We start from the raw sequence: 20,695 nt of genomic DNA on the forward strand, positions 1-20,695 counted from the left end.
AGTTGGAATTATAAATTATATGGTCACTCTTTGCAAAACAAATGAACATATAATTTAAAACAAATAATTATGCACCTAGAGCAGAGTGTCCTTTCAATCTTGATTCAGTTTGCAATACCTGGTTTCTTTTATTTTGAAAATTTACAAAGATAAAAGGAAAACTTATTAGATAGGCTAAAGTTATAGCTTCTAGTTTCTAGTTTCAAAATAACATATAATCTACATAGCTTTAAATATTCTACTGTGTGATTTATTAAAATGTGATATGGTCAAAGAAAATTTTCTATAGTATTTTATTTTCTACCATTTCTTTTTTAAATTTTTTATTTGTTCTTTTTAGATATACATGACAGTAGAGTGTATTTTGACATATTATATATACATGAATATAACTTCCTATTCTTGTGGTTATACATGATGTGGATTTACACTGTTTGTGTATTCATATTCATATATGAGCATAGGACAGTTACGTCAGAGTCATTCTACTGTCTTTCCTATTCCTATCTCCCTTCCCTTCCTTTCATTCCCGTTTTTTAAATTAGAGAACACACATGAAATTCATTCAATGGGGACTGCATGTTTTCCTATTCAAATGTACTAAGCCATTTTAAGTGCAAGTCAAAGTTACACTCCTCATGATACCCAATAATATTTTCCCATTCACCCAATACTGTGTTTGCAGTGCTTTCCAGAGCCAAACCTACAACAAGCATATTTGGAATCATGAGATGGACAGAAAACACCAAGAAATTCTTACTATTTGGAATGGGAAAACATATCTTAACTAAAAATGTAAGAAATTTAATACTAAAAATTAATTCCAGATACTAAGTAGTTCATACTCAAAATAAGCATGGACCACACTTAAACACAACTTTTAGCTCAGTTTGGGGATTCTGATGGGGCTGTTGTCTCCAACATGTTCATGTAACATTCATAAAAGAGAAATCAAGGCATTATTAATAAGGAGCAAAAACTTGGTCTTACGTTACAGTTCCTAACAAATGAGCAATCTATTTGTGAAGAGGGAAAATATGATTTCCTCACTTTAGTGTTCATAATCATGGAAGCCAGGTAAGTGAGTAACATCCACATTACCACTTCTCAATTACTTTTCTGTGCTGCATCTACATTTATCAAAGCATTCTCAAAGAAGTAAGGAGCATTCTGTTAAAAGTCCAGGCTATAATATATTTAACCCAAGCTCTAAAATCTTATTTTATTTCATAAACTAATTATTCCAAAATTCCTTACCTCCTTTAAATAGAATATAGCAAATAATGCCAACAGATACTGTGAACCAAGTTAAGACTCATTCAGAAATTCAAAAATACCTATAAAAAGTCTGCGGAATACTTGTATTTTGCTAATTGTTTTAAAACAACTAAATCTAAGATAAATACATTTTCATCAAACCTGAGTTAAAAATCCTTGTTAAATGTATAAGAGATTAGGAAATGCTAATATACAGATGAAATACACATTTCTGAAAAAAGATTTAACGTCTTCATATGTAATAAACCATACTAAAGGAAATGGTAATCCACATTGTGTCCTCAAAACATAATGAAATAGGTTAAATATTCTCTGTGACTGAGAGATTTAACAATAAAATCAGTTTATATTAGTTCAAAAAATTATACTGACAAAAGTGTCCTTCAAGAAGGATTTTCTGATCTAATTGCTATTATTAAAGTCAGAACAGGCTTAAAACAAATACCTCTAATGTGTACTCACAAACCAGGCAAAATTAGAATAGACTTTCCCTAAAGACTTGGTAAACATTCAATTAAAACTTAACAACTGCAAAGTGCAAGCCAGTTCCTCCTCTGGCAGATATCTCAGTATCTCAAAGTTCCCAGAAGCTTTCACAGGGGTTAAATTTGACTCCTCATTTTTAAAGTAAGGTGATTGAAGTATTCCCTGGGATAAAATTAATTTCCACATTAACAATTTTCTTACCTATTGTTTCGACATTGAAAAGGGGAAGTGATGTAATTACCATGGTATTAGCCTAGCAAACTGGATTTCAAAAGCTCTTGGAATGAAAACAATTATTTTAATGATATTCTTCAGTTCGATTAGGAAAGCACATCCTATCTTACAATTTATGCTCTACCGTGTTTCACACAGCTTATACATTTACCTTCATTTTTCTTGATGGTAAAATTTGGATTGTTGACCATTTCTGGCAGGAGACTGTATAAGAAATAATGTCCATTTTTGGGATCATCTTTGTCCATGGCACTCACTGTTTGAATGACCTGTAACATAAAATTCACATCAGTATTTCTGATCACATCACAGGACTCCTACTGTCGTTAAACCCCTAGTGATATCCCTTTTGTGGTCTGATGCTTTGGCCCAAACACTTCTTTTCAGCTTTCTAAATTGTCATGGATGGTTGGTGCCAAGAATAAGGAGAAAAATTCATCACTTTAAAACCTCAGCTTTGATAAGTTGGTGTAAATTAAGAGCATTACTGTCATGTCCTTTGTAGTCTGTGGCTTGAAATAGCAAAGTTAAGTGTATTTGAAAATTCCACTGGGCAATTACATGTTTTCTTTCCAATTTGAGTATTTACGGGCATCTAGAATGAGACTTGGAATTGTTACAGTGATTGCAGTGTGGCTCTTGGGAGGATCTTAGAGGTAAAGGACTTAAATTTTGAGTTCTTAGGACTCTTCTTTCATTTTGCTCATCAGGTTACAAGTGTTTGCCAAATAGAGAGTTCTGCCACACAAACATCACTGCAACAAACCTTTCTGATGAGTTGCATCTGTTCCCTCCCAATAATGAATACTGCTTTTAAAGCTAGTGGATAACATATGCAAACAATGCTTTGGAGTGTATCCTGAGATGAATAAATTATAGGGATTAGAAGAATTACCACTGTGCAGAGAAATGTTTGGATAGATACGGATACTTGGAATTGGTGCCTACAGAATGTACTTGCTTCATTTGCAAAGCTACATTAACTTTATGCTAAGTTATTTCTTTGGATGTCAGAGATGTGTCTTTGTATGTATGATTTTATGATATTTATTACTTTAATGGGAAACCGGGCAAGAGCTAATATAATAAAAGTATAGCTTATATTTCTATTACCTCTGACATTTATGCTTCTATTGTCATCAGCATCTTGTGTAGAATTTCCATTGTAGTGGGTTGTAAAAAGCTATGAAATGAATTCCACAAAAGGCCAATGTTTACAGTAAAACAACTGTAATTATAAAGTCTATAAAGTCGGTAAAAAATGCTGATGAAGCCTAGCAGCCAAGGTGATCATAGATTTAGAATTTAAAAAAAAAACATAGTTAACAGTGAAATATGCTCAATTTTATGACATTTTGAGTATGTAAAAATCATGCCAAATATATTATGCCTGTTTGGACATTTATGTTCTATTGAATTTTGCAAGTTAAAGTGAAAAAATGGATCATTTCATTTTGTAAAATGGTAGTTACTTACAACCTGCACAAAGGTGAGAACCTCAATTTCAGAACTTTCAATAGTCATGCCATTTTGCATTATATCAAGCACATATTATATGATTGGAAATACCCTAAATATAAAAATAAAATAACTTCTCCTAATTCAATTTTTTGCACTTTTAAATGGAAATATATTCTTTCTTTATGTTTAAATGTAGTTTAAGTGATACTATAACATAAAATACCCCAAAATATAATTAGTGGTTAAGTCAGTGATGTAGCGATTCAGAGAAAGGACTTTGGTAAACTTCCTAGATAGAAGTCCGAGTTTTACGTGTGACTCTTTGAAGGAGTTAACTCTTTCTGAAATTCAATCCTGTTTGTAGGCCTAAAATAGAAAAAATACATTTTCTCAAAGAGTTTTTTAAATTACTGATGTAAATTCACATTACTCTCTTGACACACTGCCTCATTCCTTTGGGATATTTAATGAAGTGCTGGTCATCATCATTATTATTTTTATTATGGTCATTAGTATTTATTGATGACATGGCACTGTGATAAGTGAAATAACTGATGTTATTCAGAGATCCCCATTCAATCATTTTAGAGGAGAACAAAATTGTATTTGCTGTAGCTAAACACATACCACATTTGCCTTGACATTTAAGTATAGAGAGAGGCCCTGGGGTTTTCGTTTTGTTAAAAATAAGCATGAATGGATGTGAAAGGGGAAGATGATGTGGAATACAGGTAACTCTTTTAGACAACATGAATATACAAATATTGAACAGAAAAATATGTATTGGCCCCTTCATTTAAGATCAGCGGTGTGGATTTTCATATTCCAGAGTGAAGAAAATGGCAAGAGTCTTCCTGTGACCACAGCAGTTTCAGCAGCCCCTCTCCCATTTACTCAGTCTTCTCTGTACCAAATTTTATTCCCAGGTGTTGCAGAAGTTAACTTCTGAAGCATATGGTGCACGAGAAGAATAAACACAATGAAGAAAAGGTTTCTAGGAATTTTCGGATGGACTTCACTCATAATTAAATGCATTCCTATTATACTTAGTGGGAAAAGTAATATCATTCATATATTTATAAGTAATCTGCATGAAGCTCATGCATGCTGGAATGAATCAATATGAAAGTTATTTGATAAGCAGAGCCAACATGATCCCCCAAAGCATGAAGTAATTTAGCTTACCTGCAGCAAAGGAGTACAATTGCCTGCAAACCACACAGCTCAGAAAATTTGAACTGAATTCCCACCAGAATATGGAATATGGCTTCCCCCCATCATTTATGTAAATCAGGATTTATTAAGTATGCAATTTCTTCTGCCTCATTCCAGAATTACTGAACCAGAAAGTTTCAGAATATGGCTTGGCAATCTGCAGGGTCAACAACCTTTTCTGTGAATCAAGTGTACATTTACATCTAAGAACCACAGTTTTGAGTCAAGGAAAAAGAATGGTGTTCACACAACCCACATAATTATTGAGTAAGTTTGTATCATTAAACATATATTAAACTTAGTGCATGATGTGTTGATAAGAAAGTGGTTAAAATGGTAAAATGGTAAATCTTTAAATCCTATTTCAAATATCCCTTAAACTGGCTGTGGTTAAGATTTTGGGTTAAGCCATGTTTGACACTTCATTTTATTTTAATGCAGATAGCCCCTGCCTGGGCATTTTATCTAATATTAGATGTCCAGTAGATCATTTGAAGGACTTTGTGCCATTAAAATGCATTAAGATACCCATATTAATAAGGCTGAAGTTTTCATTGATGTAATAACATTTGAATACACTTAACTTTAAACAGTAGAAGAAAAGGAAAAAACAGATTTATTCAAAGTGTGCTCCTCCAGAGAGGCATATTGCATAGGCGCACTGAGTAGATGGCAAATGAAAAGTGCATCGTTCCACCCCTGAGCTACTATGACCTCAGTTGATTTTTAAAATAATTAAAGAGCTATCTCATGGGAATAATGTCAGAATTTCTGGAGAGGTTATAGATTTTTAGGAATATGCATTTAACTTTCCATTTAAATGTTTCCCTTTTATTCATAAAAGTTAGGATGCAACTGACAAATCTGATGTTTAATAATTTATTGTGAAATCTATTGAATTTCAGGGGAAGCTAAAAGTAAAATATATAACTGTATCAGGAGGGAAAAATAGCATATCTGGGATGTCAGCATGAGGAAATGAATTCCAGGTTGTGCTTGAATTTCAATGGGAGCTGACTTTTAGTTTTCTTTCTTTCTTTCTTTTTCTTATTTTGGGAGTGTGGGGGGGCTACCAGGGATTGAATCCCAGGAATGGTTAACCACTGAGTGACACAGTTCCAGTCCTTCTTCTTTATTATTATTATTATTATTATTATTATTATTATTATTATTATTATTATTATTTTTGAGGCAGGGTCTCACTAAGTTGCTGAGGCTGAGTCTCACTAGGTTGGCCTCAACCTTGCCATCATCCTGCCTCAGCCTCCTGAGCCACTGGGATAACAGGTGTGCACCATCATGACTGGCTGACTCTGTTTTATTTCTTGAGACTATTGATTTGAAATAGAACACCTCCCAAAGGCAAGAAACTGAAGAAAAGTTAAAAGTTGTGTATCATAGCATAAATCTGACACTCTAAAAATATTCTTGTACTTTTTAATTCCAATCTACATCAGGTTGTTTTTATTAACAGTGTTACTAAACCTTTCTGGACTATTTTACATGATCTAAGAAACACTTAGTAGTAGTAGAGTATCCCTGCCATTAATCACTTGTGAAAAGACAAGCAGGCAACAATCCATTTCTGGTGATCTGATCTGTTAACAAGCATGATGACATCATGGGATCTCTTAGAGCTACTCCTAGACCAATGTCTGGCACATGGCAACTACTTAATAAGTATTGGTTAAATGAGTTAATGATGGATCAATAAATAAATGATGGTACACATATTTCACATTCTTACCATTCCTCTCAATGCCTTGAGAAGTAGGCATTCAGAGACATATCAGCATCCCAATGCATCAAAGACATTATATATAATTTCTCATCCCAGATATGCCTGATTACAAATTTCTTACATTCCTCCTTTCCAATATTAATTCAAAATCTTGCTGATGTTCTTACATGCTATTCATACCTTTCTATTAAATGGGAGTTGAGCTTTCAATATTTTGGAGAATGTGTAAAAACAACTAATATATCTTTGTGGCTCATGTTCCCTATTAATTCTGATTGGCAAAATCACAACAAGTGAATATTTGGAAGTCATAATTTTCCCTAAGTGTGGACGAGGTCAGTGAGCACTCATCTGTCACAACTTTTGGAATATTTTTCAAAGCTTTGGAAACATATATCTATTGTTCTGGAAGACTCCAAAATGATAGCCATGCAATTGAACATGCAATTGAAGCACCCTGTTTCCTTCCCAGGTAAAACTTTGAGTTTTAATTTTACTTTTCTGAAAATCCTGCAGTGTTGTGAATTGGAAAGTGATATAAATGGGTCAATAAAAAAGACAGGGATGTCAAAGTTGATGCAGAAGGGATAGCATAATTTAATTTTTTCTATTAACTCTCTTATTTTTTTCTAGTTAATTTCTGATTATGCATATAAATTTTCCTGAAATGATAATGTCTATTTCCTAGATCAATATTTTCCATCGTGGGAAAGAAAGACAGCTCCACAGATGAGCTTCATGTGTCTTACAGTTGCCAACATGAAAGTGAAATTTTGTAAAGATATTTACATATTTACATATGAGGGGGAAATTAGTGGCTTTTATCAGGTTGTCTGTGTTGCCCATAACTAAATGAAGAAAAATAAAGTAGGATGGGAGCTAATTTCTAAAAAAAAAAATGGTGTCCTTGGAAATAGAAAATCAAGTTTTAACAATGAAGGTTAATTGAGAAAGAGGAAATAGAAGCATTTGAGAGATTATATCAAAATCTACACAATGGCCGATTTATCCACAATTATTTCAAAACTGGACAAAGTAGTTTGAACACAGTCCCAGTTCTCTCCATTTACAGGGCATTGCCAGAATGTTTTGGATAATTTGCACAGTAATCCAGTCTCTAGCCAGATTTTTCTTTTCCTACCCATTTGAAGTATCTTTTCACTTTGTTTTTCTTGCATGGAACCCCCTTTTCCTAAATGTCGTATGTGACCATTTAGTGCATGTAGGTTGGAGGTTTGACCTTCTGAGCAACAGCAAGATGAAAAAGATGAGTTCTCATCAATTCTCATAAGTTTAAGCACTAAGTGAAGTCCTCAGTCCTCTAGGTGACCACCTGAGAATTGTGCCTTTTTAACCCACTATGGCACTTCTGTGTCAGTTTTTAAATTCCCCTTTATTAATACTCAGTTGAACTACACAGAACAAGTGTTGCTCAAGAATATGTCCACACAAAGCGAGGAACTTGCTGTTTATTCTGCTTTCTATGTTCTTTTGCTGGATCCTGCATATCGCATGTGTTTTGTAACCTAATGAAATTACAAGTATTAAAAACAGATGGGTGCAGCAGTCTATGCCTGTAATACCAGCTGCTCCCGGATCTGAGACAGGAGGATCGAAAGTTAATGTCCAGCCTCAGCAATTTTGAGAGGCCTTAAGAAACTTACTGAAACCCTGTCTCAAAATAAAAAAAAAGTAACATAAAAACGGTTAGGAATATAGCTCAGTGGAAAAAAAAATGTCTTTGAGTTTAATCTCCATTAGTAAAAAATAAAGAAATAAAAACAAAACAAAACAACAACAAAAAAAACACAAAACACTACCTCATCCCTTACTCTGCCCTGTTTTATGGATCCATCAATTTCTAACTTTCATTAGAATAAAATCCATACTTTTCGGCATAACATAGAAATATCAATTCCCTTTACCTGTCTTACCTCTTTCCACCTCCCACTTTATGGCTTAATGGGAATATATTCTGATGACTTCTTTCAATATTTATAAATTTTACTTCCTAAGCTGAAAATGGGCCCTATTGTTTATTCTCCCAGAGCAAATTTTTTTCCAGTTGGGTCCACTTGACCAGTGACTCTATTTTTCTTTTGAGGGAAATTTGAAAGATTTTATAATCAATTGTGTTTGGCAAGAGCCAGATACCACATTATCCTGTTGGAGATTCACACATATTTATAAATGTGAGGGAAACTCAAGAGTTCAACAAAACAAACAGAAGATAATGCTATTTAATTCAGTGTTCCCAAGCTTATTGTGTAAAACACATGCATACACACACACACATACCACATTCCAAAACACATCACAGATTGATATGCTTCAGTCCAAGTTTTTCTCAAAAACTCACATTTAGAAATGCTATTCTCCAACATTCTACCTGAGACCCAAATATCTTGAAAGCATTTTGAACATGATGTAAAGGTTTTGTGTCTACATAGCTTGGTCATGATAGCATTGTTATAATTAATTTAACTACTCTGCCTTTCCAATATATGTCAGCTCCTTTAGTAGCAGATTATATCTAGTTTATGTGCTTTGCACAAAGCAAAGTCCTAAAACATCTTGCTGTCTAGGGTTTTCCAATTTATACTCATTATTGCTTCTATGAACAAATGAAACAAGCCTACTCAGTGTCTAATATTCTCCCATCCTAAATTCTTTTTCAGTAATTTGTAGTTTTAAAGTAAATCAGAAATACATCTGTCTGTACTCCCTTAAAATTTTTAAAATCCATTTTGAACCATTTGATCTGTGGATCATCAATCTCAACTAGATTAGGACCACAGTAGAGGGTCAGTCAATGCTAACAAAGGCTATAAGCAAAGAATTCTAAAAAGATTTAGATAATGTGTATTCCTGTATGTCAATACAGTGGGTTTGAAAAAACACACAAATTCATATGGGGGAAAAAAAGAATTAAGTATGAGTCCTTTCTGTCCTTGGCCAATAAAACACTTGTAAACAATCAGAGGTACAGTTATTCCAATACTCTTGTCCTTTATTATATTGATCCATTTAGGAATCATTTATAGTGTGTTTCTCCAAACCAAGTCATGAAGATATAACAATAACAATAAAGCCGAACAAACACAAATACTAAAATAAAGAATATTTTTCTTTTAGACCACGAGACTGATTAAAATAATATAGGTCGAGAGTGTCCCTTATCCAAAATGCTTGGACAACAGGTGTTTTGAAGTTTCAGAATTTTTACCCACACATTTTGGAATATTTGCATACATATATTGAAATTTCCCATGAAGGAGACCCAAGACTAAACATGAAATTCATTTATGTTTCATATACATCTTACACATGCAGCCCAAAGTTAATTTTATAGAATGTTTCAGTGTGCCTGTTTCAACAATGACCTGTCACCTGAAGTCAGGTATGAGATTTTCCAGTTGTAGCATCATGCTAGTGCTCAAAAAGTTTTGCATGTTGAAACATTTTGGATCTCAGATTTTTGAATTAGGAATTCTCAACCTGTAATTGCTGATAATTATGAGTTTGTGGTGGGCTTATAAATCTATGTATATCTATGAATATCGTGTTACTCATGTTTAGATCATTGTAATTAAAAACCATTTGATTATTTTTTTTCACTTATGCTTTGTCGTTCTGTCAAAAAGCCATTCTTCTGTTGATGATTCTCCTGACATGTTTTGCTACATATGGTTTTAGTGTTTTGTGCATTCCATTAATTCACCATCTCCTTACTCCACCCAAAATAAAGTGAAAATTGTATTCTATGCATTTCATTGAGGCCATCAATTTTATCTGTTTTAAAATCAATCCTGTCTCCCTCTTGTGTATGCAGATAGATCATGAAAGATTCCTGCTGGCAGGAAAGTTAAAATTAAATCTCCTATATTTACTGTTCCAGGAGTGTTATAAAATGCTGTAATTTCATTTTATTGTTTCACATTTATAGAAAAAGACCCAGAGAAAATGAAAATAAATAAATAAAGTCACAAACTCATTTGCTGCTGGTGTTTATCAAGGGATAATTATCTTGGCTTTTCTTTTGAAACTTTATTTCTTTTAATTTAAGATCTCATGTATTGCTTTTGAATAAAGTATGTTATTGGTCACAGAAGTTGATGTCTTTTGAACAAATTCTTGCTCTGGATCAGAATCTTATTCCCATGACTCTTTTTCTAAGAGGTGTGTTATTCAGGCAGAGGAATTTCAAAGTTCTGCTTCCTCGGGAAAAGCATTATGAGAACCTAGAAAGTGCAAGAACTTTGATGCCTTCAAGAGTTGACTTTGAAACACATCTCTGCCATTTTTAATAACCTTAGGTAAAACCTGTGCTCTTGTTCACAGTCTCAGCTTTCATATCTGTGAAATGTGGTTGCCAACACCAAACTCCCAGGGTAGTAAATATGGATTATGGGTTAGATGTTTGTATGCATTATTTTTTTTTATGTAGGCAAGCAGCTTCCTCAATTACATCTTTTTTTTATCTATAACTATCACCTCAGACCAAACTACCATTATCTTTCACAGTTATAGTTTCCTAAAGTTTCTTCCTTTACAACATGTGTGTGTGTGTGTGTACATATTTGATTTGGACATGAAATTCATTCTGTCCAATTTCATTCTCGCTTATTGCAATCTAGCCAGAGATGTCTTCAGTTCTTCAAACAAACCGAGGTCTTTCTTGCTTCAGGGTCTTTACTTGTGCTGATACTTCTGGCTAGTAGGGTCCTTTCATGCCTTGTCCTTTCCCGTTTTTCCAATTTCAGTTTAAATGATGCCCACTTAAAAAGTAATTTTCTCTCCCTGCAACTTCTTGGTTCTCCTCTACCTAGTTGCTTTAATATTTATTTCAACCCAATTTTCAAATTTTTAAATTATATTATTTATTCATTCTACCCTTTTTATAATCTATCTTCCTCATTAAGCTTCATAAGAACACTTTTTTATCCTTTCATATTTTCCCCAGATCATATTACAATGATTAGCATCTTGTAGATGCATAATATTGTTCAATAAATAAGTGGACGATTTTTTATCCAAAGAAGTGAGCATGTATGCCGTGCATGAGTAAAACACCTGTTTCCATGGTAATAGCTAAGAAATTAAGTCTTAAAATATTTGTCATTACTGATTGAAATGAATTAGAAACAATTTTCAAATTTCATGAATATCTTTTATGTGCCGAATATTGTCCAGATATGTATCACATGGGTGAAAAAATATATACATATACATATATTGTACTGTTATATCCCAACAATAAACACACTTTATATTGTACAGTGCTGTCCAGAGATAAAAAATATGATATTTGAGACGGTAAACCAAAGGATTTTTTTGTTGGTTTGGTTTCTTTTTATGAAACCCAGATATAATTACTTGACACTAAACAACTGATCTCAGCTAGGTATGGATGGTGATGAAGCCCAAATTATACTTCATTAGATTTATTTATGGTAAAAGTGGAAGCTCTTTCTTGGAGGAAAAATAGGCCTCAAGCTGTCTGTCACCTAATTAAATTTCAAACATTGAATATTCTCTGAGACTAAACAAGAGCCCTTGACTCACACATAGAAAGACAGTCTTCGGTTTAGCCCCTACCGATGACTAACTTGATGCAAGTCAACCTAATTCTATATATGGTAAGCAAGATAAGAGTATCTGAAATAAAACCCTAGCAAATCCTGTTCAGGAGATGAGATGTAGAACAGAACTTTGAAAGGCCCTCCATTCATGTTTGGTTCTGAGAGTGGCGTTGTCAAGCATTCCGAGGAAAGATACCCATTTCTCCACATTTGTTACCTGTTTGTCCAGCCAGATTGTCAGTCTCTTCAGACTATTAGTTTAATAAAAACATTCTTTCCCTGGTGGAACATGTCCTGGATTGAGAGATCTTTTCTTGAGATAGCTCCATTTCCCCATAACCCTTCAGTCTCCTTTCTGGCCAGAGGACTTGAGGCATTTACTTGAAAATCTATCATTTCTAATTTATCCATGTAGAACATTCTATGATGAAAGGAGATTTTTTTTTCATGTCACATGACACTAAAATTCCAGTGCCTACCCAAGCCCTGGCACATACTTGATACTCAATGACCTATCACACTATCAGACACATGATGTGGCACACATATATTTTGCTTTCTAAATTTGGAATCTCCAATGAACACTCCAGTTTTTGTCTTGGACACACAGAAACATAAGTTTAATATTTTTTTTAATCTAGGTTACTAAACTAGAACCAAGCAATTCATAGAAAATATACTGGGGCCAATTGTTGAATGAGACTGTACAGAAGATATACACCCTGTCCTATCTTTTGACTTAAAGTAAATCATCTAAAATTACTAGATATTTGTTTCAAATAGAAGAATCTAGCAATCATAAAATGCTATAGTAATGTTTAATGATCTCACAAAAGGGCTATTTAAAAAGATTTAATTTAAGAGGGATTCAGATATATGCTCTATAGTGGACTGTGACCTCTCTCTCCCTCTGACCCTGATTATTACTCTCTTGAGAGAGAAAATCCAAAGGATGTCACCTTTTGCTCCAGAATCATGAGAAAGTGGTAGGGCAGGTATGATTTCCATTTCCACTTTCAAAGTGTACCTACACTTCTTTTAGCACAGTTACATCATGAACAGGAGATAAATGACCACATTGGACCAACAAGGTCTTGCTTTTTTTTCCTTCTTTTAAATTCTGAGAGTGTTTAGATGAGTCCAATTCTGTGGATAAGAAAAAATTGCAATAGATTCTGTGTTTTTATTGATACTAGTTTTCATTTTCTAAGATGTTTTACATAGGTCCTCACAGCCCAAAAAGTTGATATAGACTGAAATTTTGTTTTAATAACTAGATTATTGCTAAAGATCTCCATCTGTATCTTTTCCCAGAAAGCTAATTTCTTTTGGGCTTAGCCTTAAATGCATACCTTGCAGACAAACAACATATCTGAATGTCACTTTCACTCTTTTTCTGAGGTTATCTTAAAGCAGACATTAATTCTTGAAAATTATTGAAATAACTATGTGTTTAAGGCTAAGTCAGTGTGGACATTATTTTTCATGACTGTTATCTTTTAAAAAGAAATATTCTAATTCCAAAGTGATTCACCCATTTGTGTGGTGCCATTATGAGAGGAATTAAATTGTATCTATGTCTAACTTTTAAAAATGAAAACTACTTTGTGTAAATAGCAAATAGGAATTTTGAAAAGTATTCAATATAAAAGCAATGTATATGAGCATCAGAAGTGACCTAATAATGATTTAAAGAATCAAAAATGAATTCTGGCTGACACAAAGAGTTCAAGTAATTGAAGATAGTTATATAAACAATTTTAAATGCCTCAACTGGTCAGCCATAGGTCCATGGATGATGATAAACAGTCCAAGATCTGATATTTTCATGTAACAAACAACCTCTACCAAACATGCTTAAATAGATTCGTCAGGGGATATCATGGTGCAGTGGACACACACATACAACACAAGCATTTCTTTATAGAATGAGCCATTCATTTCAATTTGTGAAGTTCATAAAAGAAAGAAACAATTTTTTTTTTATTTTGATCTTGCATAGAAATGGTGAGGAAACAATGTATCTTTTTTTCTCTGAAGATAAAAAGAACTGCTGAGAAATCATTAAAACCTTGGAAACCTTCAAAATCCACAGGGCAAACCTCCAGATTCCTAGAGATTCAAAAAGGCATGCTTGTCAATATTACAAGTGAAGCCAATGTTGAGTTTTTAAAATGTCAATGTCATTGACTCTCTGAACTTGTGTGATGAGTTATGCATGAGCAATGAAGTTTTATTTAAATTCTAAAGTACTGTAAAGATTTTGTGTAATCACAAAGATCTAGCTAATATCTGTGATTGACTACATTAGCTCAGCAATTTTCTGGTCCACACAACAACCATACCCTTGATACACTTGAAACTAACCTGTCATATTTTGATCAAACTCTCTCTGCCAATTCATTTCACCAACATATCTAAATGAGATTTACTGATATATGTGTACAAACACACACATACACACACACACACACCATAAACACCTCACACCATCCTCAAAGAATCACAAATGAAGATGCTCAAAAATATGATTGATAAAGGCCAAGTCCACATGGTAAAGTTAAGAAACATATATATTATCATTAGAATATTATGAAGAGAAGTGTATGATTTCTAAACTGAATATTTTGACAAGGACACGATGTCTATATGTTTAAAAATTAATCAGTTTTATTATTAGGATTTTAGCTTTATTGTGTGTGGGGAGTGTCAGATTTTGGTAGATGGACACAATTCTAGTCCTTCAGATACATGAGACAAGTCTAGGGGGGAAATGCCCACAGTTTTATGGGAAGGTAACACATTCATCTTTTGCAATATTTTTTTTTTTCTTAAAAAAACAGAGCTACAGTGCTACTCCTTTCTTTAGGAAAAAAAAATCTGACTTTTGTCAGGTAAGCTGCTTGGCAAATAGTAAGTTTAATTCCTAACACCCACATGAGGCACAAGAATAGTTGGATTAACAACTCCAGTGTCATGCTGTCAGCTGCTGTTTATTTAAATTAAAATGTCACCATCCAGAAATAAATTAGGAAGTTGAAAAATGATAAATTTCTTAAACATACAGTACTTTGGCACCTTGTTAAAATAAATCTATTACATAGAACTTTACATAGGCTCTTTCCATTTTGACATTCAGAGTATAGCAGGCTTTTGTTTTTATTCTTCTTTCTTGATTAAACTCTTCCCCTTTTTCCCCTCCCTCCCTTTCCCTCTTCCTCCTTTTCTCCCTCCCCCTCCCTCCTTCCTTCCTTCCTTTATCCTTTCCTTTCTGTCTTTCCAATTTTTCATTGGTTTTTCTTTTTTTTTCTGTCTTCATGGTCCCTATCTATGCTACAGAGGCAGGTTAAAAATAAATAAATAAAAGTTCCCTCAATACACAATTATTAAGTGCTTTACATGCATGTCTAAAAACTATTGCTCATCTTAGGCAGACCTAAGTATAACTACATTTGTACAGATTTCAATGTTCACTTCCTACAACTTCCACTTTTCTTCTTGGGGTCCACTATCGTGTGCTATTCATGTTTGATAAAACAAAAGTGGCCTCCCCATGAGCTCTTCACTGGCTTCCTGTCATTTGAAGGTTAAGATGAAAACTTGATCACTCCAAGAAAAAAAAAAAAAAAAACATATCCCAGTGTATTTTAAGAGTGATTTGGCTCTAGGTTCATGGCACAGCAGGTTGTTCCACTTTTAGGAGCCAATTTGGTCTAAGTAGGAAGAGAATTAACATCTCAAGAAGAAAAATATCCCTTTTCTGTTCCCATTTGAATGTGTTTCTTGCCTGTGACTTCACAGATCATAAATGATGCAAATGCACACTATAATGCAGGTTAATTAAATATGAGACAGTTGTATACAAACATATTCATCATTAACAACATGGAGATATTTACTTGGCCGGGTTTTCCATTTTCACATAAAAATGCCTCATATTCGGATGCGAATTCAGGGGCGTTGTCATTGACATCCAGCACTTTAATAGCAACAGGTACTCGTGATATCTGACTGTGGTTCCCTATGGGAAGGAAAAGATAACATCAGCATGGATGGTATTTCATTTGAACGTGCAACTCAACTTTCTCTGTTCTGTGTCTATTTCCACTTCCCTTAATTAGGCTTTTTTGCAACATGATGATTATGGAGTCTGACCACTCAATAAAGAAACATAGTAAGTGCTTGACTACTTAGAAAAATTAAAAAAAAAACATAAATTTTTATTTCAAACACCATTTGATGGAGCATAGCTTGAAAATAAAAGAACATCTGAATGAATTTAAAAGAGGTTTCCTTGATAAATCAAGCTTTATTTTATTGATAAAGCCCATTATTTAATAGAAAAATGTTGTATGCCACAAAGATTTATCTTTGTCTTGGGGAGAACACAACCCATTATGAGCGATTACTTCTTGTTTTGGCTGTACATATATTAGAGATGAACCCTGAAAACCTCGAATAAGGCCAGAATAAAATCACTTGTTGAGAAGAGGTCCTTAACAATTATAAAATGGATAAAATTAAAGATGGGGAATTACATACTTTGTTGATTTTTTTTTTTACTTCATTAGAATGACATTGGGATATTTTGAGGTAGGACCAGCCCAAGTTATTTTAATATTGTCATTTTTTATAAAGAATGTAATCAGAATAAAGAAATAATATTGTTCTTCTGATTTTCCCAGATGAATACTCAATTCCTTAATCTGTAAGTCTTTTGATTTAAGAAATCATGTGTATACAAACATGCACACATACACATGCATACACACATAAATTTATACACACTCAGATCTGGTCCGTTAATAAATTGCTGACTTGCACCAACTTATGATTTTTCACTTATAATAAATGCAACATAGTTTGACTCTGGCTGTACCATGTAATAATCTTTTGATCTGTTGTAAATTATACAGAATGCATTGGAGATGGCCAATTATTTATTTGTGTTTCTGTGGCATTGAATATTTATAAGCAAGTCAAGAGGGAAAAATGTTTGGCTTTTGAATATTAACCAACAGGCTTGCATTTGATGCATCAAACTTCTTTTGACAATTGACTAGGTTCAGATCACTACAACCTTTACATAGTTTTTTTTAAATATAATAGAAGCTTCTAAAGTACACACCAAATCATCATATTCATGCCACAATTTTACAGCTGATTAACCCCACTAGTTATAAATCAAGATTTGATTCAGTTAATTCCCACGGCTGCTCTCAAAGGTTCTAATTTGCACTGAATACTGTAGTCCATGGAATCCTGCCACTTTAGTAATGGCTCATATCATCAGTTCCTGAAAAATCAAGGTGATGGCATCAAATGTCTCAAGTGTTACTACCCATTTCTTTTGATGTTTTTTTTTGTCTTGATGAATTAATTTCATTCTTTACTCAGGGAGGAAGCACGCACCTCCTTAATTTTGATATAATGAAAAGTCTGATAAAAATATAATGTATGTCTCTCTAAGATAAGTAACTAACATTTTATTCTTTATTTACTCAACAAAACCTTGCCAAGTTTACATTTTAAATACAACATGATTTTGTATTTAAAGATTTATATCCCCTTTCTATCGTGACCATGAGCTTAATAGAAGCTCCTCGGAAGAAAACAAGTAATGTTTGCAAAAAATAAAAGAAGTTTGGCATTCTATCATTGCTTCCTACTATCTCCAGGATCTTATGAATATTATGTCACCAAATTTTATTCTCAAGGAAACTGAAGTCCAATCACTTAACTCTTTATTTACGGATTGCAAATACTGTATGTGAAGAAAATAAAAGTGCTCACATAATATTGGACAAATCCAAGACATTCTAGGCCTCTCCTACTGTTGTTGTCAATATCAAGAGCACCATTAACATCAAGTGTGTATGTGAGGCAAAATAATTCACATAATTCTATCTCATTCATTCCTCACAAAATAGATATGAAGTAAGTAATGCAATCCCCATATTTTAGATGCAGAAATCAACACTTTCCTGATTACCTTTATTTTGTGATTCTCCGTATGAAAACCCAAAGACTGTTGGCTTTTCATTTATTTCTACAATATGAAATCTTTCCATTTCATATTTTATACCAACTCACATATATATAAATAGCTATAGAAGCCTTCTGTAAATACTTTTGTTTAGTTTAACCATTCCATTAATAATTATCCAACCATCAAGATAGATTGAATAAGTTATAAAGAACAGAGAGCAAATAATCGGCATATACTCTTCGAAAATATAAGGTTCAAGGAAAAGCTAGCCTGATCTTAAACATTATTTTATTTCTTCTGAAGTGAAGAAAATGTTATTAATCTCATTGAGTTAAAGTCAATGATCATGGTTGATAGGACATTAAGATGTTATTCTTTGTCCTCCCTCTCTGTCATGTTGCGCACACACATGTGCGCACACATATGTAAAATTTCAGTAAAAAGACAATTATATCAAGGAGCAGGTTCTAATTCTCCCTTCTCTTTTTTTGTCTTTCACAGTTGCAATACATTTTAGGATCTCAGGCCTAGATGAACAACAGGGTCTGAATTTCAAGTATAAAATATAGAAAAGTGGGCTGGGGTTGTAGCTCAAGGGTAGAGCACTTGCCTAGCATGTGTGAGGCACTGGGTTGATTTTCAGCACCACGTAAAAATAGATAAAACAAAGGTCCATTGACAACTAAAAAATAAATATATTTAAAGAAGAGAAAAGTTCCATAAGCTAATTTTGGGATAATTTTAAACATAAATTATGCATCTTTTCTCATAGTGCTATTGGGGATACAGTGTCATTTATCTATTCCAGGAGCTCAGAGTAAAATATCACCATTTTTTCTTTTTTGGTAGAAGCATGGTAAGATTGGGTGTTATCTTCTAACTCTTTGGATGATCATAGATGGCCAAGAATGTTTTGTCAATGAGTGATATATTCCATTATTCTTATCACATCTACAAATAATTGCTTTTAATATAAATAGCAATAGGCATTTTGAAAATTATTTATTTATTTTTCTTTAGTTTGGCCTATGGAAAGCTCAGAATTAAATTTAAATACACCTTTCATAGCTGTAAAGAATTCAATGGTATGCAATTAATATGCTACATTTAACCCAAATTTGTTAATTTGGTGCACTTAATAATTGCTCAAATTTATTAAGTTAATGAATTAATACTGAATTAGTATCTTTTTATTTATTTGCATTGTATTTATTTATTTATTTTTTTTTTTTTTGCCATCCTGAGGATAGCACACAGGATCACAACATGCTAGTAGACCGGTGCTCTACCACTGAGATACATCCCCAGTAGTGTTTCTTTTCCATTCAGTATTTTAGAGTATTTTCCTTAAAACTTTAGAAAAGAAACTCTGAACTGTTTTCACTGCCCTATGACGTCACATGGTAATAAAGTATTATCAGATATTTGGAATTTTTGTATCCTTGGTTGTCATGTAAAAGAAATCTGGCAGTTCAACAATTAAAAAAAATTAATAATTTCCTCTTCTAATTATTGAATTCCTTGTGTAAGGGAGACCCTTTAAAATTAAAGGCAAATTTTTAGTAACTTCTCTTCTACATACAGAGCTTACTCCTGCTAAAAATGGCCACTACCTTCTGGTCAAGTCCAACATCAAGGAAATGAAATGGAATTTATTCAGACCAGCACAGTCTGGCTAAATCTACATAGGTGTATATCCTGCCTTCATCCCTCTGCATCCCACCTTCTCTTATATAAGCTGTTTCTATCCCCTGAGCCCTTGCAAAGATGAATGTTTGAGACAGAAAAGTTATACTCTATCGTCCTCAGGGTCTGTTTTGAATAAGACAAGTTTTCCTTCACCAACCTGTCTCCAGATCTTTGGTGAATCAAGAGTAGTAGAACCTTTGATTCCCAGCAACAATTGTTACCCCTCAAGATTTAGCTGATACTACATTTCTTCCAAGAAGGCTTTTTAACACATAATTCACTTTTATTTGTCTTTGTTTGAATCACTGTTTTTTCTTTTCTTTTCTTTTTTTTTTAATTTTGTTTTGTTTTGGTTTTGGACTGGGGATTGAATTCAGGGGCACTCAACCACTGAGCCACATCCCCAGTCCTATTTTGTATTTTATTTAGAGACAGGCTCTTACTGAGTTGCTTAGGACCTTGCTGAGTTTCTGAGGCAGGCTTTGAACTCACTATCCTCCTGCCTCAGCCTCCCAAGCCTCTAGGATTACAGGAGTATACCACCGCAACTGGCTTTGTTTTGGTTTTGTTTGTTTAGACTTAGGACATGACAATAGGAGAAAGTCCACAAACCCAGTCCCTAAAAGAACTGGTGAAAAACATTTTAAGAAATGTAGAGTCTCTTGAAAATGTCTTAAGTGCACAGCAAGTAAAACAAAGTTTATTTTAAAAAATATACTAAATGTAAGGGAGTCTGTGGTATATGAACCAGATGTTTAGTCCTTCCACAGTCACTGTTAACCAAGATGGGAAAATCACTGCAGACCAGTACACCAAGCACAAACTGCACCTCCTCCCCCCAGGCTTTAGCTGCAGGGCTATCTACCCATAGGGGTAGGATGTTATCATTTCTAAATTGTAGGCAATTGTAGTGGAGATGTATGGACTTGCCTTCTTCTACCAAGTGCGCATTCCTGGGTTAGAAACCCTATCTTGGGCAAGGTATCATGAAGAACATTTGGGTCCTTATAACCCTGGTCA

At 33.5% G+C, this 20,695-nt stretch overlaps 1 protein-coding gene across 3 annotated transcripts in view; it reads right to left on the reverse strand.

Annotated features, from left to right (window-relative positions):
• Cdh8 (cadherin 8) overlaps positions 1–20,695 on the reverse strand; it is a 362,712-nt gene that overhangs the window by 65,997 nt on the left and 276,020 nt on the right. For all 3 annotated transcript variants that reach the window (XM_046434742.2, XM_058575820.1, XM_046434741.2), the window contains exons 9-10: positions 15,897–16,018; positions 2,150–2,267 (exon numbers count right to left, since the gene is read on the reverse strand). In XM_046434742.2, the coding sequence (XP_046290698.1) occupies positions 2,150–2,267; positions 15,897–16,018 (240 nt within the window). The remainder of the gene's footprint in view (positions 1–2,149; positions 2,268–15,896; positions 16,019–20,695) is intronic.

The sequence above is a fragment of the Marmota monax genome, unplaced genomic scaffold (genome assembly GCF_021218885.2).
Source record: "Marmota monax isolate L192 unplaced genomic scaffold, Marmota_monax_Labrador192_F-V1.1 WCK01_AAM20220418_F8-fsc00024, whole genome shotgun sequence".
In the NCBI taxonomy this organism is placed as follows: domain Eukaryota; kingdom Metazoa; phylum Chordata; class Mammalia; order Rodentia; family Sciuridae; genus Marmota; species Marmota monax.